Source organism: Electrophorus electricus, chromosome 17 (assembly GCF_013358815.1).
Source record: "Electrophorus electricus isolate fEleEle1 chromosome 17, fEleEle1.pri, whole genome shotgun sequence".
NCBI classification, from domain to species: domain Eukaryota; kingdom Metazoa; phylum Chordata; class Actinopteri; order Gymnotiformes; family Gymnotidae; genus Electrophorus; species Electrophorus electricus.
The window spans coordinates 8,055,440-8,081,399 of record NC_049551.1 but is presented as its reverse complement, the minus strand read 5'-3'; the positions used below and the strand labels follow the sequence as shown (position 1 = coordinate 8,081,399).

At 41.6% G+C, this 25,960-nt stretch overlaps 3 protein-coding genes across 3 annotated transcripts in view; 2 read left to right on the top strand and 1 right to left on the bottom strand.

Annotated features, from left to right (window-relative positions):
* Positions 1–202: 202 nt before the first annotated feature.
* On the top strand, positions 203–4,946 carry ppp2cb (protein phosphatase 2, catalytic subunit, beta isozyme). Its single transcript, XM_026998143.2, has 7 exons — positions 203–707; positions 2,599–2,808; positions 2,993–3,166; positions 3,312–3,401; positions 3,543–3,704; positions 3,813–3,931; positions 4,209–4,946. The coding sequence occupies exons 1-7, from the start codon at positions 606–608 to the stop codon at positions 4,279–4,281; spliced, it is 930 nt and encodes a 309-aa protein (XP_026853944.2). The 5' UTR covers positions 203–605; the 3' UTR covers positions 4,282–4,946.
* ubxn8 (UBX domain protein 8) lies at positions 4,448–7,157 on the bottom strand. The gene is made up of 8 exons (XM_026998183.2): positions 7,069–7,157; positions 6,779–6,907; positions 6,616–6,692; positions 6,386–6,511; positions 6,084–6,212; positions 5,940–5,981; positions 5,742–5,816; positions 4,448–5,658 (listed from the first exon to the last, which is right to left on the bottom strand). Exons 1-8 carry the CDS (start codon positions 7,151–7,153, stop codon positions 5,488–5,490), a joined length of 834 nt encoding a protein of 277 aa, XP_026853984.2. The 5' UTR covers positions 7,154–7,157; the 3' UTR covers positions 4,448–5,487.
* Positions 7,158–13,553: 6,396 nt separating this feature from the next.
* LOC113570047 (roundabout homolog 2-like) overlaps positions 13,554–25,960 on the top strand; it is a 73,971-nt gene continuing 61,564 nt past the window's right edge. Inside the window, exons 1-2 of the mRNA XM_035535868.1 lie at positions 13,554–14,153; positions 17,479–17,805. Coding sequence (XP_035391761.1) covers positions 14,099–14,153; positions 17,479–17,805 — 382 coding nt within the window. The 5' untranslated portion in view covers positions 13,554–14,098. The remainder of the gene's footprint in view (positions 14,154–17,478; positions 17,806–25,960) is intronic.

Sequence of the window (25,960 nt, the reverse complement as noted above, 5' to 3'; positions counted from 1 at the left end):
TTAAAAAAAAAAAAAATCTCGAACAGCTTTATGGTTAAATGATAGCAAGATCGTGTGTCTGTATGCAATCCTTTTTTATAAAACCGTCAGAAACTACAATTGCCTACGGTTGCCCTTAGTCCTCTTGGCCACAAGAGGGCAGCAAAACAACTGTAATCTAAAGTAGTCCCGAGCGACGCATATCCTCTGCGAATGCCTTTGTGATGACGCCGATATAAGGCAAATGCGGAGCAGCCATTACACAGCGAGTTTCCCTCGGAAGGTCGGAGAAAATAAGGAATCCGCCAAAAATACATTAACAGCCTGCTGAATTCGCGAAACATTTCTATTAGCAGACCGTCAACAAAGCGTGTAGAAACAGATGAACACATCGAGTCACCCGTTTCATTCGATACGTTAATACGGTTAGGAAACAGCCTTTGATTCGCTAGGCTAGCTAGCTAGCAAGCTAACGTACTCGCTTTGCTACGCGGAGATTGACCCAGTCAGAGTGCGCTGGCTAACTGGCTAGCGGCTTACCACCGGGGATATCGGCTCCTGGATTACAGCTAGTCTTTAAAAGGTTGCAAGAAGACATTTGTATTGCATCTCAAGACGCACTCAAAATGGATGACAAAGTGTTCACTAAAGAATTAGACCAGTGGGTCGAACAGCTGAACGAGTGTAAGCAACTCACGGAAAACCAAGTGAGGACACTGTGCGAGAAGGTAAGTCGCTAACCTAGCCAGCTAGCCGAGCCCGCTACGGTAAATGGTTGTTATTATTACTTCACGCTTGCAAGTAACTCGATGTTGGATAGTTTAAATAATAACTACAATTCTGGACGCGGTCGACATGAACCAGCTAGCTAGCTAGCTAACTTTGATCTCCACGTTGGCTGTGTTTTTAAAACTGCTTACTTGGCTGCTTACTAGCTTGCTAGCCAGTAACCTTCGCTAGCTGCGGCGTAGTTTCCTTGTTAACCGCTAACTAGCTATTTAGCTAAACACTACATTGGTATATTGGCTAGAAATAACTTAGCTGCAGAATAGAACATAGCTACATAAATGTTGCATAAGATGACTCGCTGTCCAATTATTCAATTAGTCTTTGTTGATCAACCACCAGTTTGTTTGGATCGTGATTTTGATAACCAATTTATTTGGTTGGGAGCTCGCTAACAGCAAATGTCGTTTTTCTAACTAGCTAGTTAACTACCTTCATTTCACATAAAATATCGAACGTGATGTTTAGCCAGCTAGTCATAGCTGCTATGAAATACTGTCAAGTTGTCCAACATGATGGAGAGGTTTCACGAGTTAGATTGTAATTTTACCTAACTATTAACGTAATTTCCACAAGACACTGTCTTGAAGATGCTCTGCAATTATTAACTATGATTTACTCATTACCCAGTCGTCTAATTACTGATGTAACGTTTAAGTCAGTTAGTGTTGGGGTCAAATTTCTATGATCTGAGCAGGAACCTCCTAGCGAGCTGGCTTTGATTGATTGATTAGCTCCAGTACCTGATTTGGTGGCTCAGTTATGTACATTTTCGTCCTGGATCAGCTGTTTGATACTTTGAAAAGGCCTAGAAGGCCTACATGAGACTTGTCATATTTACGTCCTATCTGCCCGCATGTTGTGGAACTTTGGCTATAGACTTGTAAGTCTCTGCGCAAAGAATGTCCATTGTAGTACTCATGTTTGTTTGGAGGCATCAGCTAGCCTCAAGTTGAAGAAAATGTTGTCCCACACAAACGGCAGTTACTTTAAAACAAAAAGAGAAACGGTACATTTTTGAATACTATATTGTGATCTGTATTGAAAGAACCTAAAACCCAGGCCTGATTTAATTCATAACTTTGACATTTCTACTGATGTTTCCTGTATGAGCTGATTTAAAAAAAAAAAAACCCTAGTGTTTGCCATTTTAAACTTTGACTACTTCCAGAGAGCTAAGATTCTCCACCTTTGTCTTGACCTTTATTCAGGAATACACCATATTCCCACTCACTGTGCTGAATAGTTCTGCTAGGCGTAACTCGTTGTGTAATGCCCTATTTACTATGTTAAGTGAAAAGGGAAAGACGGTCATCTACATAGTCCCCTACTGTGCTAGAGAGGAATGGGGCTGCAGAGAAGAGGTCTCCATGGAAACACTCTCATTGTCTCCATGGTGATACAGGGTAGTACTTACAGCTGATACGGATTTGATTTCAGAGTTTTAGAAATGTCATTTAGGTTCATGAACAAGGTTAGTGTTTGTTGTTTTTATTATTTTGAGCCTAATTAAAATGAATACAACCATTTTGATTGTGTAAGTTTACTAGTGGATTAGATTTGTTCTAGAGTTTTGTCCCCAAAATGATGACGCTAGATCCGTGATTAAAGTAGGAAATTTACACCACTTGGCTGCTGCAATGCTTTATATTTACACATGGACCAGACTAATTTAAATGTTTTTTATGCTATTTACATTCATTTCTACACCATACAGGCTAGGCAAGCATGTCAGTGTTGCTGTTCTGCTGACTTGACTGATCTCTTGCTCCATTTCAGACAGAAGTGCTCATTTAGTTTCACCACAACATGACTTTTTTGTTTTTCATGCAGGCTAAAGAGATCCTGACCAAGGAGTCCAATGTGCAGGAGGTACGCTGCCCTGTCACGGTGTGTGGCGACGTGCATGGGCAGTTCCACGACCTCATGGAGCTGTTCAGAATCGGAGGGAAGTCGCCTGACACCAACTACCTGTTCATGGGTGACTACGTAGACAGAGGTTACTACTCGGTGGAAACAGTCACACTTCTTGTTGCGCTAAAGGTATTTCTGAGATTGTGTACCAAGCTGAATTGCAACAAACAAATTAAAGAGAACTTGCACCATCCAGAAGAGATTTCATTTGGTTTATTTTCTACCCTCAAACAATTGATTTGTTTTCATATCAGCTTTGGGTTTGGAGTTTTTTCTCTGAGCATTGCTCACCATGACGCTGCTTTATCTGCAGGTCCGCTTCCCTGAGCGCATCACGATACTGCGTGGGAACCACGAGAGCAGACAGATTACACAGGTGTATGGGTTTTATGACGAGTGCTTGAGGAAATATGGAAACGCAAACGTCTGGAAGTACTTCACGGACCTCTTTGACTACCTGCCCCTCACAGCCCTGGTTGATGGACAGGTGGAGCCCCGTTTTTACTATATATGGATATTGCTTTCACGGTTTCTACCAAAATGTTGACCTGTTCACTTGATGGCAGTGGCTAGCTTGTACTTGCTGTTGATTTGAGAGATGAGAACAGCTAACAATCACCTTTTCTCTTCAGATCTTCTGTCTGCATGGTGGCTTGTCTCCATCAATAGACACACTGGATCATATCCGTGCTCTAGATCGTCTCCAGGAGGTGCCACATGAGGTCAGCAAACAGATGCTCAATAAAAACTTTGTATTTATCATGGCACTCTGTTTTGATACATCATTAAACACTGGATTTAAAACTGTGGGAGCAGTTGGCGTGTTACTTCAGCCACCATGACAACTTGTTGGCCTGTTTCAGGGACCAATGTGTGATCTTCTGTGGTCGGATCCTGATGACCGCGGAGGCTGGGGAATCTCTCCCAGGGGTGCTGGCTATACTTTTGGACAGGACATCTCTGAAACCTTCAACCATGCCAACGGTCTCACCCTGGTCTCCCGTGCCCATCAACTTGTTATGGAGGTGAGATGTGACATTTGTTAAGTTTGCATCTGAGGCAATAGGTTTGGTGAAGGAGACACACATTATGCAAGCTGATTATGCAAAATTAGTGTTTTTGTTTTCCTTCAGGGATACAACTGGTGTCATGATAGAAATGTTGTCACCATATTCAGTGCGCCAAACTACTGCTATCGCTGTGGCAACCAGGCTGCCATAATGGAACTGGACGATACTCTTAAATATTCCTTGTAAGTACTGTATTCAAAAGCCCAATCAGAAGTGTTGGCAAATGCCACTGACATTTTTGGTACTGCATTAACTGAAGCCCTCAAAGAACAATGGTAGTTACTACAAAAGCATTTGTCATGCTCTGCATTATTAAACTTGGAGCAGCTTCTGTAGTGATTGGTGCTATTTCAGCCCTTCCTGATTGGTTTTTGAGTGACTTTTAAAGGTAACATTAGTATAAATGTTTGAGCTATAGCTTGCCATTATCCCTGTTCTAACAGTGATAACTCTTTCTAGCCTCCAGTTTGACCCTGCACCTCGGCGCGGCGAGCCACACGTCACCCGCCGTACACCTGATTACTTCTTATAAACTCGCACTGGCCTCATGTAGGAACACAAAGTCTAAAGCAAATGGAAAAAAAAGAGACAAAAAACAAACCAACGAATCCCGACATATATATACATATATTCATCCCTCTGCGTGTGTATATATTTGGGGATGTGATGACATGAAAGCACTAACATGGACCAAAATGTGCCATATAAGCATTTAATTGCAGAAATACAAATTGCCCTGTGTCTCAATACTGCTACACAGTGTCCCATTTTAGCCTATAGTGCAATTGCCTGCTGTATACTATGGATAGTAATGTTCTCTTTGTTCTTGAATTGTACATTACTCTTAAGAAAAGTGATATCTAGCTTTCCCCCTTCAGCATCACTGGACAAATGATGTTCTTTACGTTGGCGATGCCAGGCATGTGAAATAAGGTAACATTTTATACAAGTGCACAAGCTTATATCCTTTCCTGTCCTCACCAAAAAGAAACACTATGCTATTGGGAATGAATGCTTAATCGTAGGGAAGAGCCTCTTTTTTGGGAGTGTATGCTTTCATGTATATGGATTTCTCAACTCAACTATCCCCCTTTGTCTACCATATTGTGTTTACTGTCTTTTCTGTGCATTTGTCATAAAGTGATTGCCTCCTCTTTGATGTATTTGAACTAATAAAGTACTTTTAAGTGCAAACTACTCCAAATGAGGTTTTTTTTTTGCTAAAATCATTACATTTGCCTGAAACAAGTCTTGATCACCTGTATACACCAGATTGATATCAATATGATATACAGGCAACTACTTATTGACAGTGACTTAGCTCTGCCCTCGGCATCTATGATGTTTGTACTGTGCTTTGTGTAAACATAGAACCAAAACCATGGAGCCCAACTGACTGCAGTGTCTATAGGAAGGGCCCTTCTCCACTGACCCAAGATCAGTTATAAGGTTTATATTACTGAGGGTTTGGCTAATGGTAGGTCTTCCAAAAATGCATAGCCTGTGACCTATAACAACTGAAATTGTTAGTGGCAGTGTGCCAAAAATGCAGTCATGCTGCTCTGCCTCTTCCAACCTTCCAACCAACCAACCAACCACAGGGCAGGAAATAAGTTACACATTAAATGTGGAATAAAAAGATTTTTACAGATTATGAAATTGGGACTCTTCTACAAGATTTTGTAAAGAACAAAATGTGATAAACAAAAAACAAATCTTAAATGGACTGGGAAATGTGTTAGACTGTGGGTGGGTCTTTTTCTCCCACATTAAGGATGGTATCTGTAATTATGCCAACATCTTCCATACTGAGATCTCTCTGTGTGAGCAGTAGTCTTCTGGGATAGGAGGTGTACAATGCATAAATAATGGGAGAGTATCCAGACTTGTACAACCAGTCTAAAAGGACCTAAAAATAGATAGCAGTCAATCTATTTTCAGACTTTAAACTAGGTTTGTGTTTTCAGATTGTGTGCACTAGGCAATACTCACTAAAGAACAGCAGGTTTTGAAGAACCTTCTTCGTAGGATTCTTCCACTTGGACATCTCAATGCAATTTTCACAACCTGAACACCAGTCAGTGACATCAGACAGCTGCCAACTAAAAAGTTAGGCCTATTTTATCATACATGTATGGTTATGCTTCCATCACCAAATAAAGTAAGCTATTAGAGAATAAACCTACTCACCCCCTCTGCATCTTCTGAAGGCTCTTCAGGAAGAATTATGATCTTGTATAGAAAAAGAAACAGCAGCAGGTCAATCAACAGCAGCCGAGTCCTTCACATGTGATGGGGTGAACTTGGCCCACACTGCCTCTAAATGCTCCTTACCCTTTTCTCCTTAGGCAGGTCTTTTAGAACAGGAGCTAGAGGCATATCTAGCACTTTTCGCTTTTTGGCAGCCTGCAGGGAGGGGGTCTCATTGTCACCATCCTCTGTAACTGATCCAATTTCTTCCTCCTGTAGTTAATGTAGGAAACTCACATGGTAGTGTGATGACATTAAAATTAAATTTAACGGTAACGTAAACTAGTTACGGGAAAGAGGTGTCATGAATAATATAGCAATGTTTATAGTGTTTGGATGGAAAAAAAGGTATGTGGAGGTGTGATAAAGTTACACAAGCGTCTTACCCCTCCTAGTGGTACACCTGGACTAAGCTTCCAGGTCTGTCCAGTCATACGATAGAAGTTTTCTTCCTTCTTTCTGCGCACTACTTCCTGTCGAGGCTTTAACACAGCCTCATGATAGGTATTCGACTTAAAAAATAAAATAATAATAAATAATAAACAATAAAAGGCTGAATCAATTTATATTGTAATGCAGTTTTAACATCAATTTTAAATAGACCGCATTCACAAACCTTAACGATGTGCTGATGCTGTTGCTCTCTTCTTGCTTGTTCCTGTTTAAATCCAACATGCGATTCCTCGGCAGGACCTGCAACAGTCACATTTGAGATCATTACTCGATTCTGCGCGAATCAGTACTAGAAAATTATTTCGAAATGCATATTTTAAACATACTGACTAATGCTGGCGTGCTCCCGGGGAACAAGAACCGCTTCAGCTTTGGGTACAGAAAGGTGGTCATGAAAACTGACAAACCAAGAAACAACATTCCGCGTCCTGCTAATTTCACAGCATCCTTCACCCCTGAAGAACAGAGTAGCGTTAGCATAGTTATGGTGTCTGAACCTTTATATCAGAGAGGGGTACCAAGTCAGTGTGTGTGTGTGTATATATATATATATATATATAGAGAGAGAGAGAGAGAGAGAGAGAGAGAGATAGATACTTTCTAAAACAGACATCACCTAGTATTGAGTACTTCCACGAGACAATACAAAATACAGAGACACCTAAAACACCAACAAACAAATATTCTCTCGCTGCGGCCATTTCCTCAAATTGACCCTTTTTTCCCCACCGGAAGTAAATGTGTTAAATAAAAGTCTCAAGTAGGTTTTTAAAAATCCCGTCATTAAATATAATTGAATTACTTAATTCTAAGAATTCAACTTCAATTTAACCATCTCCATGAGTTAAATACAAAACTATAATTAACTGAAAACCCCACAGTCTCTTGGGTACAAAATAGCCCGCTGGAAAAAAGTATGCAAAAATGCAGTGGGAAGAAACTCTCAAACTTACTTTGTAAATTGGAATCTCTTGATAACTACTAATTCCATTTTGTGTTACTAATGTTTTTATTGTCTATTTCTGCTCAGGCCCTTTTGCACATATTTAAATCCTTACTTTTTACTTATTACCTTTGGTAATTTGTGTAAATAATTGTTAATCAATAAAAACGAGCTAGCAAGCATGAAAGAAAGAAACTAAATCTTAGAAAGGTAATTTGCAGTGACATGCCTATTACTTATTTTAGCAATACAAATATCAATATTATCAGCAATGTTAAAGTACAAGTATAAATTTGATCAGGAAGATTGTTTTAAGATTGCTTTTTGTTTGCTTAGGTTTGAGTTACATTAGTTGTCATTTCAGTCATTTCAGGAATCAGTGTTGACAGAATCTCTGCTAGAAACTAAACGACAATAATTCAGTATCACTAATATATTTCCAATAAAATTACGTGGTTCATCCAGTATTTGAATTTTAAAATAATGTCACATTGTCCACAACAGCATATGTGTGAGAGAATATGTATCATTCTTTGTAAAACAGCATGATTTGTGGTGCCTTTACACCCTCGAACATTACCTGACACGTACTGAACAGCTACTGTCTTCATGAAGCTTGAAGACAAGTTTTTCACTGTGCTGACTGTGTTTACCACTGTGAACCTCTAGGTGGAAGCACTGTCTTCATGAAGCTTGAAGACAAGTTTTTCACTGTGCTGACTGTGTTTACCACTGTGAACCTCTAGGTGGAAGCACTGCTGTGCAAACTAACAGTAACTGCTGCTGTAGAAAAGAAAGAAAGGGACCGACTAGGCATAAGATCACTAAATGAACGAAAATAGTGGTAATGGCTAGCAGAGAGTGGTGTAGTAGATAGTGTCTCTGCTATGGTTTTCTGCTGTGGTGATGGAAAAGTAGGCTTGACTTCAACAGCTGTTGAGGCTTGCAGTCTTACACAAAACTAATATTTTGAACTCTCAAATTATGTTTACTCTTTCCCCCCCAAATGTTACAAAAAACGTAGAACAACCTCCAAGTCTCACTGATGCTCTTTAGGCTCTTAAATGTACAGTGTTCATTTTTCTAAATTGAACTTGTTCAAGCTATATTCCATAAAGGTGGTGTGTTGCAAAATAATCCAAAATGACTCAATTGAAGAAAAGTAGGGTGAGGAGCCTGATTACAACAGACCTAGCCATGAGAAAACCAAACAAGGGAACTGCAATGAGTGACGATAAAGGCAACAGACTATGTCAACGCATGATGGATGCTGCATGTTCTCCTGCTTGCTCAGAGGAAGAGGCACTGTGGCTATGCAAGCTTGCAGTAAGTTTTTGTCTTTGTTTTAAGTCTTTGTTTACTTGAGTTTGTTTTTCCGGCTGGAAGACTGGCACGGCCATAGGAGGGCCAGCAGGATTAAAATCCCACTGCCACAACTTTCTCTCACCCTCCCTACGCGAGATCTGGGAAGGAGGCCATTACCATGGAAATGCAGCGTTTACACGCATGGTGGAAATGTATTATCTGGGTTTTGGGGCATGTTTAGAGGATGGCAGATTTTTAAGACCCATTTGTTTCCTCCCAGTCTTTTTTGTTTGTTTGTTTTCCTGCTTTTTTCCTTTTTTTACTCATGTGGAGGAAAACAAATTGTTTAAATATCTACTTCCCTGATTACACACATTCTTTTCCACAGCTGGAAGGCTCAGTGACTCGGGAGAGCAACCTCACTCCGACTGACTCCAGCAAACCATACAGAGTGAGGACTGGTTTCTCCTTAATTCAAATGCATTTAAATCATCTGGGACAACAGCACACACTAGGTTGTGGCTGGTTAACAATCCTATGATCTAGAATTGCTTTTGTAGCTCTTTATTGCTGCAACGCATCCAATTAAATTCATGATGGGCTTATTGATAACTGGATGAGTTGAATCATATGTCGAAGATCAGGGAAGATGCTAAAGCATGAAGTTCTGTGGGCTTTCAGTGGGCTGGGAGTAAGGGACGCTGATCTAGCAGATTAGACTGAATATCAGTTCTAAGAATTGACTTCCTGGAATTTGCCTGAAGGTTTTCATGAGTCCATGGGTGATGGTGGAATATTTATTCTTTATGTGCTCACAAATTATGCTTTAAAGTCGAATAGGAAAATGCAGCTCAGATGGTAATGTAGAGGATGTAGAAAAATGAGCTTTATGGTATTAGAGTTTATAGTACATCAGTAAATGATAGACCCATTTAGATAATGTGCTATCTGTCTGATGAATAGAGAAAATGCATCATATATGAGCCGAATAGCACAAATCAATTCATTCCTTTACCCCTTTGTCTACTGGAAAATATTCTGGAATCCATAATATTGTCTGATTTATAATGGACTAATCAAGCAATAGTGCTTATGCAACCCTGGCAATACAATATGCTCAGATAACTTACAAGTTTTTACTTGTATGATTAACATCTCAACAGATTGATTTAGAATAAATGTTAAAATTCAGTTATTAGAAGAAACAATTACTTCTACCTGAGTAAAACATTTTTATTTCATTTAATGGTACAAAAGAACTTTTTCATTTTATCTGTTAACAAAACACTTTTCCATTTTTGTCCTGTACGTCATGTGGCCATGATAGGATGGCTCTGCACTCTCATATGTATGGAGTTTTTCTCTTATATAAAAAACAGGAGGTGTAGGAGCCAAAGGAACATGATTATTGCAATACTTTTAATCATTTTAATTCTTGAAATCAAATTTTTCTATATACCCACCTAGTACAAGATACTTGTAGACTGTAGGAGTTGTTAAGTGGAGCTTTAGTCTAACGAGTCCATTAGTCACTGTAATTTGAGCGGTAAGGATGTTGGCTTTTTTTTTCATTCCTGTCGCTCAGTTTTTGTAGCAGACAACAAAATGACTAGCTTGTACGTGAGTCGAACTGCTTCTGAATCCTGAATTAATCAAATGTAGTAGTGTGAAGAAATCACACCGACTGAAAAGCTAAAAAAAAAAAACGGCCCGAGGCTCCTGCTGGCCACAGCGTCGAGCTGCCTGGCTGGGGAGCTGGGGCTGCTCCCTCCAGGGCCGTGTGACTGCGTGTCGGCCCGACGGCCCCATCGCCAGCACCATCTGTTCCCAATAACGTGCCCACAATGGACAAACACAGCCATGAAGTGCTAATGGTGCGCACAAGCAAGGCTGCGACCTTGACACCGCTGAAACGGGTTCCAGGGAAACGGGCGGGAGATGGATGATGGGCAGAACCGAGTGTGATTTTGTTTTGTCAGTTAAAATCACTTGCACAGGTTGCCTGGCAACACTTTTACTTTAGTAGCTGAGGCAGGATGGTAGATGGAGTGTCAGGATGTCTATGGCAACTTCAAATGTGGTTACTGGAAAAACACTGGAATCTTTACTTAAAATGGGCTGGTATTGCAAACACATTTATGCATAAATCAAGTTTTCACATTCAGAAATGTTTTTGGCTGTTGGTTTAGAATATGTCCAACTGTGCAGGGCCTACATAATGCATGTAAATTAAGTAAGATGTCAATGTTCTTCTCCTTATATTGATTGCAGGTATTTATGGTAGTCCTGCATGGCTAAATGAACTTGCATCACAAGAGACAGCTGTGAACCATGAGACTGATTGATCTGTTAGTCAATATGAGGTAATCAATTTCACAACTATATCTATTTGGATGTGTTATTAACATAACACAGTCTACCAAAGTGAGCAATGACAATGATTATTGCCGTAAATGGACTCTGAAAGCAAACGAACCATTATTTGTTTAATGTTTTGTGTTTTCACCCTCGGATAGGTCAGCCAAAAGCCTTTTTTGTTTGTGCACTTCTCTTTCCAATTCAGTATGATCATTCTGCCATCATCTTGTCCTCATATTTTTTAGCCCTAAATATTTATAAATTCTAGTTGCAACAAACGTCAGAGACAAGCGGCAATCTGGACGGGTGAATAGCCAAAGTGGAAACAAATTGTCGGGTGACTGTAGAAATGAAGTCAGCAATACGATGTAGAGGGCTGACTTTGACAGCAAGAGAGACCAGACTGTCGCTAGCAGATGCTTTCAGCCAACCTCCAGCCGCTGATATAGGTTACAGCAGACAGGACAGTGAGAGATTTTCAGTGGCAGCAAGTTCACTCTGAGAAACGCATGAGGTTGACTTAGACAATATAAAGCAATGGTCAGTACTGTGGAAGCACATCAAAACACATACACACAACCTCCCCCCACCACACACACACAAACGCACGCACGCACACAATAAAAATGTGTAGGAAAGGAAAATGGATTCAAACATTCCACTGAGTCCTATTTTGATGCCAGCCTTGGATATTGGATCTGGATATTAGCTCTGTCTCAATATTATTGGCTGGTTTTTGAATAACCATGAACACATCAGTAATGAGGTGTGCTGCTGGGTTCACACTTTAGAGTAATTGATGTCCATTGGGTGGCATTATACATTCTGCAATTAGTACTGATATCATCATCATCATCATCGTCATCATCATCATCATCAAGGCTATCATTTTAGAGTGTAAATTTAATTTTATAGGGGTTTAACTTCATGTGAAAAAGTTCTGCAAACCACTAGTGAGCTTTGGACAATATAACCTCTTGAGAGCTGAGTTTGAGTTGGTGCCCCTTTGTGTTCCTATACGAACACCCTGCATATTACTGTCCTACCTGAGCAAAACCTCAGTAATTGTTAGATGTTCATGAAGCTCTTGATGATAGATCTCCAGATGTAGCATTCATCAAACTACACAGTGAATATGCTTGTTGGCTCATGGGAGGCAAAGTTATACTCTTTCCTGAATCAGAAATAAGTTTTTAACTTATTTCATTTTTAAAGCTACAAAGGATCATGGATCACAAAGAAATGTAACCATGGGAATGCTGTCTTCTGGTGGTGCTCTCATCTTGTTTTCTGGGGAGAATGACTGCAGAAGCTCATGTTTCGGCTTTGCTCCACCAGACCCATCTCCACTCCGATCTCCCTCCCTCTATTGCAGTCACTGGGGCTGGCAGCCATCAGCAGATGATGATCTGGGTCACAGGGCCGATGTCTCAAATGCTGTTCCAGCCAGTGTTGCTTGCTGGGTTATAACTGGACCCTCTTCCAGCTGATGAACTGGTAGTAATAGGGGCTTTATGTAGTTTCTGCAGAAATGATTCACTGTGACAGCAAGCTTATTGGGCACATTGAGAACTACAGAATAGATGTGGAAAAGTTTTCTCTTTTTTTTTGTAATGTTCTTTTTTTTTTTTTTTGAAAACCACAAACCACTCTAGCTGGCAGTTTTGCAAGCTTTAGAACTCTCTTTCCCTAATGGGTAAGAATAAATTTGATGGAGAAAGATTTTGTTAAAATGTGTTGAGATTTAATGTGTGTAATGAATTCTCTTTTTGTGACACAATTATATAATAATTGTATTATTATATAATAATTATATAATAATTGTACATATTATTATAATAATTATACATATTATTTTACTTTATCTTCTTGTATTGCTGATTTATTCATTATGTTTAAAGAATTAATAATCTACATGATAATGCTGTGTATTTGTATTTTTCCCATGAGAATGCTAATATCCCAACAGCAAAGGCAATATACGAGGGTAATGCACTGTACAAGTTACTAGATTGTTAAGGACAGGACAACAGTTGGCCTCGGATGTCGTTTAAATCTCACCGGATGTTACCTTTTCTGCTATTTTTAAACAGTCTGTTAACCGGTTGGCTGTTGAAAAGGCTTGCTGTATCTCAAATTATGCTTATAAATACATTAATGAAGATCCAACCATTTTTGTCGACAGGGGCCGCCAAAACATTGCGCAGGCCAAAGCAATGGCGTGAAAACACACCGCACGGTTTCCATGTTTTATCTGTATTATTTTCGAAGTGTTGCGCACCGTTTACTATATGCGCGTATATAAAGTGTAACGTAATTTATTTACTACTCATGTCTTGATGACAGAAAACGCCTTACTTTGGAACTGAATGGTTTTGACAATGCGATTAATAACCATTGCAATTAACTTGGTCTTTTTTTTACTGTCACGAGTTTAGTCTTTACCTCTTTTAATCGGTTGCACCGTTCTGACTCTGAGCTATGTGGCTGTCAGACGCAGGCCGGTATTTTCCTCTCGGGGTGTATGCTGGAGGAGGATCAACTTCAGTTGCCTCGCCGCACGTTGGCTGTGCCGCTGCAGCTGTGCAGCTCTCGATATGGAAGCGGCAGAGCGCTTTTTTGTCATGCAAAATCAATGCCTTTAATTGTTCATTCTGGTAAATATAAGTGATTTGTTTCATTGAGGATCCCGCTAAACGCAACTATTCTCATTTGCATTCATATTTAGAAAGAACCACGGAATTGGTGTAGTATTTTTTTTTTTTTTTTTGCAGAGAACGATGCTCTCATACATTGCCTCGCACAAGTGGATGACATGGACTGCTCGGTATTGAAATGTGAAGATGAGAGAAATTATGCACCCGCTGTGCACCCAAGAATGATAAGACTCAACTCTTTCGTCTTCTGAATTTCTGCATTAGCGCTTCGGTCTGAGCTTGAAGAGAACCGAAACGACTTCGAGCATTATTTCTATGTCCAAGTTGCGATTGATACCGCCTGGTCGAGAGTTTGTTCGCGCGATGAGCGTTACTATGTCACGATGAGGCTTCTGCAGTTCATCATTTTGTGTGGATTTCTGAACACTCAGATCAGTGGTAAGTTTCCAACAGCAGTTGATATATTCCGCATATTCCGTATCACATTATTGTGGATTTGAATTGGAGAGGGGACATGTATTGGTTTAGTCATTCACATGGCAAAATTTTGGAAAAATGTATTAACCAGATAGAACAATTTTGACAGCATATGTCGCCCAGCTTTCAGCTGACCCCAATGCCACAGGAATGGGGCGAATTTCGATGGGATTCTTTTACTCTCTTACAAGCATTTGTTTTTGACTCGATTAATTTTGTGGTTCAAGCGAATTAATTAGCCTGCAATGAATTTAAGACAATTGTTCTGGGGTTTTTTTGGTTTGTTTTTTTGTTGTTGTTTCTTTTGCCTTGTCAAATTGATAACACTGGTTCAGATTTTATCTAGTGATCATATCCAGGGCTAAGATATCAATATATGCATGGAATCGCATTGCTTATATATGTCAGCATACAAACTGAGATATATGTGTATATTTTAGCAATTTCTGGCGCTAAACTGTGTGCAGACAGAAAGATGATAGTTGTATTCTTGTAGATGTTCAGTTTACAGAACTAACTCTCTATTATATACATGTTTATTGGACTCTTAATTGCACTTCTTCAGCATTAGACAAGGTGCTGTGTTTTACATGTAGTTGTTCTCCAAGGTTTTTTATTAACATGCTACATTTGTGCTTGCCATGCAGTACCTAGTAATAGCTGAGAGCACCTTTTGATGTCTCTTATGTTTGTGAAGGTTCAGGAGTATTTCTCATCTGTCCCTTCTTAGCAATTGTATTTACTGTACTTATTGTACCTCCAGTGTTATACATTGATATCTTTTTAAAACCTGCTTCATTGTCATATAAATGCTAAAGTTGTATCATGGCTACCTTGTTAGAGTAAGGGGTGGCAGATGGTAGAGAGTAATTTGGGGTTAAGTATCCTGTGAAAGGGTCAGTCCAAGCCTTTGGGGAGATGAGATAGCCTTTGCAATCTTTCTACCTTCAGTAACCTGTTTATAAACTCATCAACTAATGCCTGAGGGTCTTTGCTGATTAGGTCTTTAATATTTAAACATTTACACAGTTATTTGGAAAGAACACTGCCCTGTTTTGTTAACAATAGCCGATTCTGCTCCACCTTTCTTCCAACATGATGTGAACCATGTCATGGCCTTTAGATACTTTTATACATAGTCGAATATTACAAATATACTGCATCTGTGTGCTTAGCCTCTTTGGAATTCCAGGCTCTTCGCTATTGTCTGTCTGCCATTATGAGAAATGAGGGGTAGGGTTTAAGGGAGGTGACTTAGTTGAAGTCACATTGGGCTCTGGGGACCACAAATCCAATTCCCCATGGCCTAATGGCTGAGTGGAGGGACACTGAGTAAATAATAGGTATTTCTTTTTGTCTTACTGTGCTAGAAAGTGTAGCCATGGTGTCAAAATGGTGTTCGCTCTTCACAAGTGATTTGTTCAAGGACATCCCAAATGTAGCCATGAACCACACGGAGTCAGACTGTTTAATCCAGTGCTTCTGGATTTTTAAAAAAATAAACAACAGCAAGCACACCAATTCCAAGAGACCAGCTGATCTTCTTGCGCGTAAAGAAATCCTCTATTTTAAGAAAAATCCTGGTACGATGTCACATGCCACAAGGCGTTGAAGTGCTGGCCCCTTCCACGCGTGTCACTCCGTTTCACGTCCTCCCCATCTGCCGGCTCTCCTTATGGATCCCAGGCCTGCAATCCAGCGCATGGTGAAAATGCCGAGCTGCTCTCACACATCCAACGCCCTCACAATAGCAGCCGCGCTGGGTGTGACTTACTACATATGCTTAGAGGCTGCGGGCCCTGGATGACATACTTACATCCGCCAAAACGACAGACAGACGCGAGCGCTTTAATTCCCCCTTCTTTCCTCAGCCGTCGCGTGAGAAATTGTCCCAAACGTACAGCACGTCTGTAAATAAATTGCCGACTGAAGACTTGCACTGGCTTACCGGAGTCCAACGCGTTTTCCCGTTACAGTGGATGAACATGTGTGAACTCTGGGCAGTCATGTGATGGGATTAATGAAGCAGCGGTCGAGTCTGCGCTAGTGGGCCGCATTTGCGCGAATCGCCAAACTTTGGCACGTTATTCGGCCCGCGCTTACGGTGCGAAGCGCCTCGGTCGAAACAGTCTTTGACATTGGACAGACGCTCCTAGACGAGGAGGTTCTGAAATGGACCCGGCAGTGGAATTTCATATTTAGAGGCCCTGGTGTTAAATCTTTAATGCGCTCGTCTGCCACAGCGTGCGTTGGGCCCGACGATGGGTTTAACGATGTTAGTATGAAACGACTGTGATGTCATTTGCATAATGCAGCTTTTTGACTAAAACAGTAAAAAAGTAACAGCTAGCGTCAGGCTCAGAAACCGCATCTATTCTCGAGTACACCTGGTCCTAGCAATTACGAGCTTCTCGGATCTCGATGAGATGTTGTTAATGTTGTGCTGTCAGTGGTTCATGTTTGTTCATATAATGAGCCCTTTTGGGTCGTTTGGTTGACCTGCACATAGAACAAGTTATCAACGATGATCTGACATTAGACCACTGTATTGTCACAGTGGCCAGAGTCGGAACGTTGTAGATAAAATGTGATAATGAAATTTATTTTCAGTTTCTATTATATATTTCTCTCTATACAGATAATAAATTCAGATATATAGATATAATAATGTCCCTATACAGATGTTAAAGAAATTCATGGGTACTGATCTAACAAGCATAGATCCATTTATATGTAAATATTTTCCAGCTGAGGTCACACAAGCCTATGCTTACTTGCGTGTAAGTGCAGCCACATATACACACTTGCTTTCCCCACCAGGAGAGAGAACAGAGCACTTCAGCAGGCCTCTTAATGAAAGGGCTGATTGAGCTCAACGAGTCCTTCACTCTGGTCTGATTATGGGAATATTGAGCTTCCTGTGTCTTGGTGACATGGCCTGCCGACTGCTCAATGGGTTGCTTATACCTGGATGCGCACTACTGCTCTAGTGTGGCGAACACAAATTCAACTATTGCCACTCATCCGCCCTTTGACTTTCTTGTTCATGATAGATTCCCGACCTAACTGTTTACACACTGTGTCTTATCATTCCTCTTTAAATACTGAAGTCTTACAAATCACAGTCAAGTATGTAAACATGTAAGTGCAAAAATGAATTGAATAAAGGTGTTTACAGGTGTGGTTTGTGCATCTCAGTGTGCTTCATGTAAGGAATATGTTGTTTATTTTAAATATTTAGTTCATGTTCAAGATTACCTAAAGTACTTTTCTCTTTCTCACTCAGGATCGCGCCTCCGGCAGGAGGACTCCCCCCCGCGGATCGTGGAGCATCCGTCGGACCTGATCGTGTCGAAGGGCGAGCCGGCCACCCTGAACTGCAAGGCGGAGGGCCGGCCGGCCCCCACCGTGGAGTGGTACAAGGACGGCGAGCGCGTGGAGACGGACCGGGACAACCCGCGCTCGCACCGCATGCTTCTGCCCAGCGGCTCGCTCTTCTTCCTGCGCATCGTGCACGGCCGGCGCAGCAAGCCCGACGACGGCAGCTACGTGTGCGTGGCCAGGAACTACCTGGGCGAGGCCGTCAGCCACAACGCCTCGCTGGAGGTGGCATGTGAGTTTCTCAACCACCTATAAAGTCTGTTACTAGTTTGTGTCATTCATTATCTTTCTTTTGATAGTTAGTGATATACGTGATGCATCAGGTCCAATTCCCAAAGCAGACATACAGCTGATGGTTTGCTTGATTTGTGACTGCCAAGGGCATGCTGTTCTCAGTCTGTGAGGTTTCATAAATGCCTTTTAGAATTTAGGGACTGCATCTTGAAAGAATTTTTTGAATTAGGTTCCTGTGGTTTAACCTCCTGTGGTCTGTTGACTATTGCAATATAGTACAGGACTGTACAAAATATGTACACTGATCATTTTTATTGACATTTCCAACTGCGTTAACCTTCTGCCAATATTTCAGCCTAACAATGGCTAGTTAAATACATTTTTTATTTGACACAGAGCTTATTATTGAAATTAAGATAAACTGATCAATTTTTAACACAGTTCCCCAAGTGCGTGTGTGCGCGCAGGCATGCGTGTAATGGCTTTAAACTGTGTGGCCCATTGCTCCTAACAGGCTGACAACAGCCTGATCTATAGATAGTCATTACTGGGTGCCAAGGAACCCTGCATGACAGGGAAGCCATGAAACATTGATGAGGCCTCTTTTGTTTGCTTCATGGAGGCTTTTATTTTGTCTGCTGGGAGGAGTAGACAGGTGTTAGAAGGGTTGTTGAATTTTGGCTGTGGGGTGAAACGGGTTTTCGATGTCAGTGGTTTAGTGGAGAACCTCAAAGAAGTGTCCCAAGCATGAGAGGGACTATGTGGCGGATGTAGAGTAATTACAATCCAGGAAACAATCAATCATTAGATAATAAAATAAATTAACTAGATTTATATGGTCCCTATGATGGCTGACTTAATGTATTTCATAATGATGCTAATATCATATGCCTAGCCATTTACTTAGATTTAATGCCACATTTGAATATGACTGAACGTGTAGGAATTTCAGGCGTAGTCAGTTCTTCTTTCACCCTGTAAAACAGCAGTGGTGCTTAAAATAAAACTGCTGTACACCATTACACTCTTATTTTGGAAGTTACTTGCAGTTCTGTTTTACTGAAGATTGCATTTAGTAGTAAATCAGAATTGTTGATTTTTGTCAAGAATTAAGATTCTTTTAGTTGTAAATTTTGAACTGTTTGACATTTGCAAAAGGGCTGAATAACAAATATTTTGGAAAATCCCTTTCATCATGGTATAACGGTTAAACACAGAATAATAACCACAGGGTTTACATCCACAGGCAAATCAGAGAATATGCTGGCACTTGTAAAAATGTGAACTGTAACTTCCAACTTAATATATTTCTTGTATATTTTTATGTATTTTAAAGTATGCATGCGCATGAATGAAAAAGAGAGATTGTTTGTGTGATACATGATGTGTACACAGTCTGTTGTTCTAGGATAGATTTTTGCAATGTGTGTTCATGGTGTTTGTTATATATGGTGAGTAATGGACTTTAGTGTTTGAAATATGTAGATGTAACTGTCATGCATAGTGCACACCTTGTGTGTGTGTGTGTGCGCATGTATATATGTGTGTGTGTGTGCGTGCATGTGTATATGTGTGCGTGCGCGCGCGCGCGCGTGTGTGTGTGTGTATGTATGTATGTGTATGCGTGCGTGTGTGTGTGAGAATGCATGTGTAATCAGCAGAAGTACAGCTGAATGGTGCACTGTATATTTTGTTAAAGAAATGGACCAGGGAGTGACCTTACTGAACCATGCGTAGGCGGGCGAACGAAAGAGTGCCTTGGGCCACTGGAACAGAATTTGCCACCAGCTCCTGGTTGCTTTCTGTTGGGTGCTAATATTTTGTTTACACTGTGCACTGGTTTAATAAACAGCACATGCCAGGTCTGTCCCAGAGTTAAGATGAGGCCGTACTGACCGATACTGCAATGTAGGTTTTTTTTTTCACTGAACCTGTTGTTGTAATTATCCTCTAAAATGAACGGCTAAACCCTCTGTAGCACAAAAGAGAAAACACCCTTTTTGTCACCGTCTTAATTAAATGGCAGCATGGCTTATGAGTCTGGAATCATAACATGTCAAGGAAGAATTTAGAATCTGAGGCAGTTTTGGCCAATTATCCCTGATCCTGCTTTGATACTGTGGTGATTAGGTGACCGTTTGACCATTAGCGTAGCAGTAAGAGTGTGTCAAGTGAAACCAAGAGTGACCTGCTAACGTCACATCTGGCTAAGAAATGCCATACCCTTCTAACAAGGCTTCACATATTTGCATATTCACACATAATTACTTTATGTGGAATAAATGAATAATAACTAGACATAGCAGAATGAAGAATATGTTGGTTTTTTTGTGGTCTATACTTGAGAGGTACAAACTGGTGTCCTAAAGAGTCCACAATGAAGTCCCCAAAAGAAATGGATTAAACTAGGGTGATTTTAATGGGAAAACATGCAGTGTAATGTTATGTAAATCAACACATACTCATCCCGCATTAGGGAAGAATTAAATCAAATGTAGGGTGGAATAATGACAGGGAAATGTGTTGGGAATCTTTGTTTAAGGACTGTTTCAAATGGGTTTTTGAGATGAACAATAGATTGGAGGGAGTGTTAATTTGAGAGTGGTTGGTGTGGTAGGGTGGGGAATACTTGCCTCGAGATTAAAGATGAGAACTGGTTGCCCTCTTTAGAACTGGGAGATTACACAGGGTAATAGATGGTGTTACGATATGAAAATTGAGACAGAAGGGGTGAATCCTGACATGCGTCTAATGTTTTGTTTTATCAGTTTTTGTATGCCTGTTAGACATTTGTTACAGGGTCTATTTTTGAAGGGGCTGATGGTGTGGAGAATATAAAGGAAAAGAGGAATTTGTGCAGGAGTAGTGATAATTTAGAATTTATAGAATGGACTATTGAGAGAGAGCGAGAGAGAGAGAGAGAGAGAGATGCCTTATTAATAGAACAGTGACAGGCGAAGGGTAGTGATTAGATTGTTATTATCAGGGATGTAAGCAGCTTTGCTTGCAAATTGATTACATGCAGAGATTCAGGTCTGGCTTCTGAACAGACATATGCAAAGGCATAATTTGAGCAACCTTTGTTAATGAAATGCGCCATGGCTGTGTTATCTGGGTGGATAGGTATTGATTTGTGCCCATTCATGCCCCCGAAGAGGTGCCGCAGCACCGGAGCGAACCAGTTTGGGGTGAGGAGTCAAACTCACAAGACCAGTACAGCAAATATCGCTGGGACAGCTTCTGAAACATTGGATCAGATGTGTGTGGAGGAGACCAGAGAGGAGACGCAATTGTCAAGAAGTTGCCACGTCTCACTGTGAGCCCCGGGGCCTGGTGCAGGAGTGGACACAGAGGTTGCTGTGGAAGGACAGGAGCGGAGAGCATTACGTGGGGTGGGGTTGGGGGTGAGGGCTAATGAGCTGGAACTGGCCTGCTACTCACATGACCCCCCGAGCAAACTCCGTTGGGAAGTACATGAATCACATGTGCATCCGTCCACATTAAGGCAAACAGTATCATTGCTGTGGTGCTTTGATTACAGCTGCTGTGACAAAAGCTGAATGGGTGTTTGAATGCTAATTGCATGTGTACAACCACACAGCTGCAGGCACAGCCGGGTATCGTGTGATAAAGTTTTGATTTTTTGAAAGTGAGGACCTGGGGAAGAAGGCATCAGAAGAAAAAGAGCTGAAGACGGTAGTCTGCTATGTGTATTGATTGAGAGGTAAAGATCTGGTTTTACTCCTCTACCCGTAACGTTTCAGATCACGCTCTGCTCTGGCTGACCTCTGGTGTCAGCGCTTGGACACACTTCTATCTGGTGGAATGTTCTGAACCACAATGATCGCTAGTTCAGGCAGATTTGTGTGTGCAGTGACTTCTGTCTGGTGAAGCAGCACTGAACAAGAACATGTCTTCTTCCACTGTGATGGGGCCTACCTGGAGGAGATTAAACACCTGGAAAACTGGTGCCAGGAAAATAATCTCCTCCTAAACGTCAGTAAGACAAAGGAGCTGATCGTGGATTGCAGCAAGAAGCAGGAGCGGCACTACCAACCTGTGAGGATCAGTGGAACCACGGTGGAGAGAGCAGATAGTTTCAGGTACCTTGGTGTTCACATCTCGCAGGACCTGTCCTGGTCCCGCCATACCAACTCCCTGGCAAAGAAGGCTCGTCAGCGTCTTTACCACCTCAGACGCCTAAGGGACTTCAGACTGCCCTCCAAGGTACTGCGGAACTTCTACACCTGCACTATCGAGAGCATCCTCACGGGGAACATCACAGTCTGGTTTGGAAATAGCACCAAGCAGGACAGACAAGCACTCCAAAGGGTAGTGCGTTCAGCAGAGCGCATCACTCACTCGGAACTTCCTGACCTGCAGACCACCTACTACAAGCGGTGCCAAACCAAGGCCAGGAAAATTGTGAAGGACCCCACCCATCCCAACAATAGACTCTTCTCTCTGTTGAGGTCAGGGAGGCGCTTCCGCTCCCTGAAGGCCAAGACAGAGAGGCTGAAGAGGAGCTTCTTCCCACAGGCCATTCGGGCCCTGAATCAGGGAAACTGATAAACTGTGGGGACCACCACCACGTAACATGACTGTATATCTGTACATCTGTATATATAGATTTTAGATTTATACTCAATTAACCTGTTACAACAACTGTAGATATGGTACTATACAATGGATCTGTACATTCTGTAGATTGTGTACATATATACTCAACCATATACATTGTACATTGTGTAGATAATCATAATATACATATATTGTACATACATTGTTAATATATTCTGTACATACATAGAATATATATATTTATCTGTATATATATTTTTTTCTCTATGCACCCCTGGTTCTCTTCCTCAGTTTGGACAGAGCACTCTCCACCATTTCACTGCGTGTTGTACTGTGTATGACTATGTATGTGACAAATAAACCAAACTTGAAACTTGATCTAAAAGCTTCTGAACAGAATAGGATGGCAGGTTTGTCCCTCTGCATGTCAATCCTTGTACACATTTCTTCTGTCTCCCATGCTCCATGTGTCTATAGTCCCCACTTAAATCATTTCGATCTCATGAAGAATTTATAAAAGTTACAAAAAAGCGGGCATTTCACTGGATTTCATATGAACATCTTAAAAAGTCTTAAAAAGGTTTTGACAGCAGATCCTCCCAAGCACTGCCTTTAACTTGGTACATTTTTAATACGAATCTTGTACAGATTGCTGCAAATATGCCATGCATATGACATGCAGAGTGTCTGTGAGGTACAGTTCTCCCACACAGCTGCTGGATTATGTGTTGGAGGGTATGGAGTTGTCTATCAGTGGTACAAGATGATACAAAGTGTTGTATAATTTCATACTGTCCATACTGAAGGAATTATTGAATAAATATGAAAGAGGGTATTATTGAGGAAATATGAAAGCATTTATATGTTGGTAACCTCTGGACTCTTTTGATACCCTTTTTAACATTCTTTAAAAAACATCCTGTTCTTTATTTCTGGAGCTATTTTTTTTTTTCCATCAAATTACTAAAGTATTAAGATTTACGCAATACAAAGTAAATCCTTTATCTCCTCTGTGTGTAAGACTGGCTCGTGGCAAACCTATCACTGTGTCTTTTCTGGGCTTGTCTCTTGCATCAGAATAAGTTCACAGTGGGTGGCCTGCCACTCTGATCGTGCATAGTCGGGTGCTTTCTCTGTTGTGAGAACAGATTATTTTTAATTTAGGCTTTTTTTAACAACACACTCATTAGTTGCTAACACTGGCAACACCACCAGCATCTCGGTCCTACAGCTGGACCTCTGCTCCACAATCCAGTATACACAGACCGCACACACCCCTCACCAGTCCGTCTACACCAGCTCCTACACCGAAAACACACCCACCACCCTCCCCACACCAGCTCCTATACACCAGATGCCCCACTGCAGCTCCCTTCACAACATCACACCATTGCTTTCCAGTGCGGCACTTACTGGTGGCTGCTGGAATAATAAAGGGTGCTGCATGGCAGCTGCAATAATGATAATAATAATAATAATAATAATAATAATAATCAGAATTAGTGATGAGGTACTAAGAGGGTATAGAGGGGGAATAGATGGAGAAACGTGATTATGGCAGTGGTGATTATAACAAGTCTTTCACGGTGCTTGTTTATATAGTATTTAATAGTCTTTGCCCATTTGAGGAGAGGATACACTTCTGGCCTGTGTACTCAGACAGCTGGACTGATGAACCAGACACTGCTGACCGGGTCTGCTGGTTGATAGGGAACATTATTTGAGGCTGAAAGGTCACAGATATTATGGTGTTTCTGACTGCCCATGGCAGTCTCTACCTGGCCAGGGTATGCACAACTCATTAAAAATGAAAGCGCTGAAGAATCACATGGAATGAAGGAATACATTTACACATGCAGGGGGGGGGGGGGGGGGGGGGGGGGGGGGGGGAGTGAAAAGGTAAAGCCAAGCATTTTCACACGTTTATATTACACATCATAACATTTGGATGTGTCAAAATGGAAATGTTACATTTCTGTGAAAAGAGCGCAGTATCAGATCAGCAAGAAGAGGCCCAGCACTACAGGTCCATTCAGAACATGGTGAGTATTATACCAGGTACATCCTTTTCAGTCTTTCAGCTCCGTGTGCTGAGCTTTTAATCACAGGCCAGACCTGTTCTACTTCTAACACGAGTGTGTGATTGGTCCGTTGGACCCCCTGCGCAGTTTGGGGGAGCATCAAAGTGTTTTCTGTCATGCAGACGAGAGCTCTGACCTTAGTGACATTCACATACATCTCCCTGCCATTGCGCTAATCCCCCCGTCTGTCTGTCTCGCTGTCTGTTTGTCTGCATGTGTCATTCCTATTGCACCACACCATGCTGAAGAGGTCATAGTGTTGCATACTACTGGGGAGCTTTGGATGGGTTGACAGTCTCAAATGTCAGATGGTCTTCGCTGTCCGTCAGAACCCTGGTACCACGCGGACTGCTTCCTGTTCTTGGAGCTCTGACTTGTGTCCAAAAAAGGCCATCTCTCTGAAGATTGTAGTTCTCTGCTGCAGAGAGGGCAGAAGTTAGAGAAGGTTGTTCCACTCTTTAAAAAAATTATTATTTGTTGTTGTTTTTTTGCATGAAGTAGCACAAAATGACCTACAGGCAATGGAGGGAGGACCTTTGTGTCTGTTACAATGTCATTGTTTGATTCTTTGTCTGTGGGATGTGGGATGTGGGGTGCAATGTCAGTGAAAGTGTGCTGAAGACTTGCAAAGGCGAGCTTTTCAGGCACACAGCCCCAACTAACTCCCGGGCACTTGTCCTGGCCGCCACACGGAGGGGCTAAGGGTTAGCATCTGGTGCTAACTGGACCATGTTACGTTCTCAGAGGGCTGTGCTGTGCATTTGCGGGAGGTGGAGAAAGTCAAAAAATCTGCCAGTAACTGGACCATAACGAGCGCTGTGGAGTGTGTAGGAGGTGCATGGCAGTCCATGGCACATAGAGCAAGAATCTGGAAGTAAAGGGCCGCTGCTCGGCTACGTGGAGCTCCGTGAGCTGCTCGGCTTTGTGGAGCTCCGTGAGCTGCTCGGCTACGTGGAGCTCCATAGCGTTTCTAGAGAAGCCGAGGCTTGGGCTTGGATGGACACAGATACAGTACTGCTAACATGCTCACACCACACTGGCCAACAGTTTACTCTTCATTTCTATTGAGTGAGGAATTATGAGAAATGATGTAAGATAAATGTATGGTCTGTGTAGATGTATAGCATAAATGTTTTTGCACAATAGTATATTGTGTGGAGTTTGATTTAGTCTTATGTGTTTGAATACATTAAAAATCTGTTCACACATGCCCAATGAACACTCAATATTTGTCGTTCTGTCACTCCATTTCCTCAGTGGGCTGTTTCATCATCCTCCCACCTGGCTGTTCTGCCATCCTCCCACCTGGCTGTTCTGTCATCCTCCCACCTGGCTGTTCTGCCATCCTCCCACCTGGCTGTTCTGCCATCCTCCCATCTGGCTGTTCTGCCATCCTCCCACCTGGCCTCAGTTTTACGCCAGCACTCATTTATCCTTTACTTACTGGAGGAGTCGAGAGGCATCACTCACTTGATTTAGCTTCACATGCCC

Bases quoted from the DNA above. Each gene is read 5' to 3' on its own strand.
- ppp2cb (XM_026998143.2), top strand. From the start codon at position 606: ATGGATGACAAAGTGTTCACTAAAGAATTAGACCAGTGGGTCGAACAG. The intron at 2,809-2,992 runs GTATTTCTGAGA...CTTTATCTGCAG, and splicing joins CACTTCTTGTTGCGCTAAAG to GTCCGCTTCCCTGAGCGCAT. The intron at 3,167-3,311 runs GTGGAGCCCCGT...TTTTCTCTTCAG, and splicing joins CAGCCCTGGTTGATGGACAG to ATCTTCTGTCTGCATGGTGG.
- ubxn8 (XM_026998183.2), bottom strand. From the start codon at position 7,153: ATGGCCGCAGCGAGAGAATATTTGTTTGTTGGTGTTTTAGGTGTCTCT. The intron at 5,982-6,083 runs GTAAGGAGCATT...TTTCTATACAAG, and splicing joins ACCTGCCTAAGGAGAAAAGG to ATCATAATTCTTCCTGAAGA. The intron at 5,817-5,939 runs GTGAGTAGGTTT...ACTGGTGTTCAG, and splicing joins CTTCAGAAGATGCAGAGGGG to GTTGTGAAAATTGCATTGAG.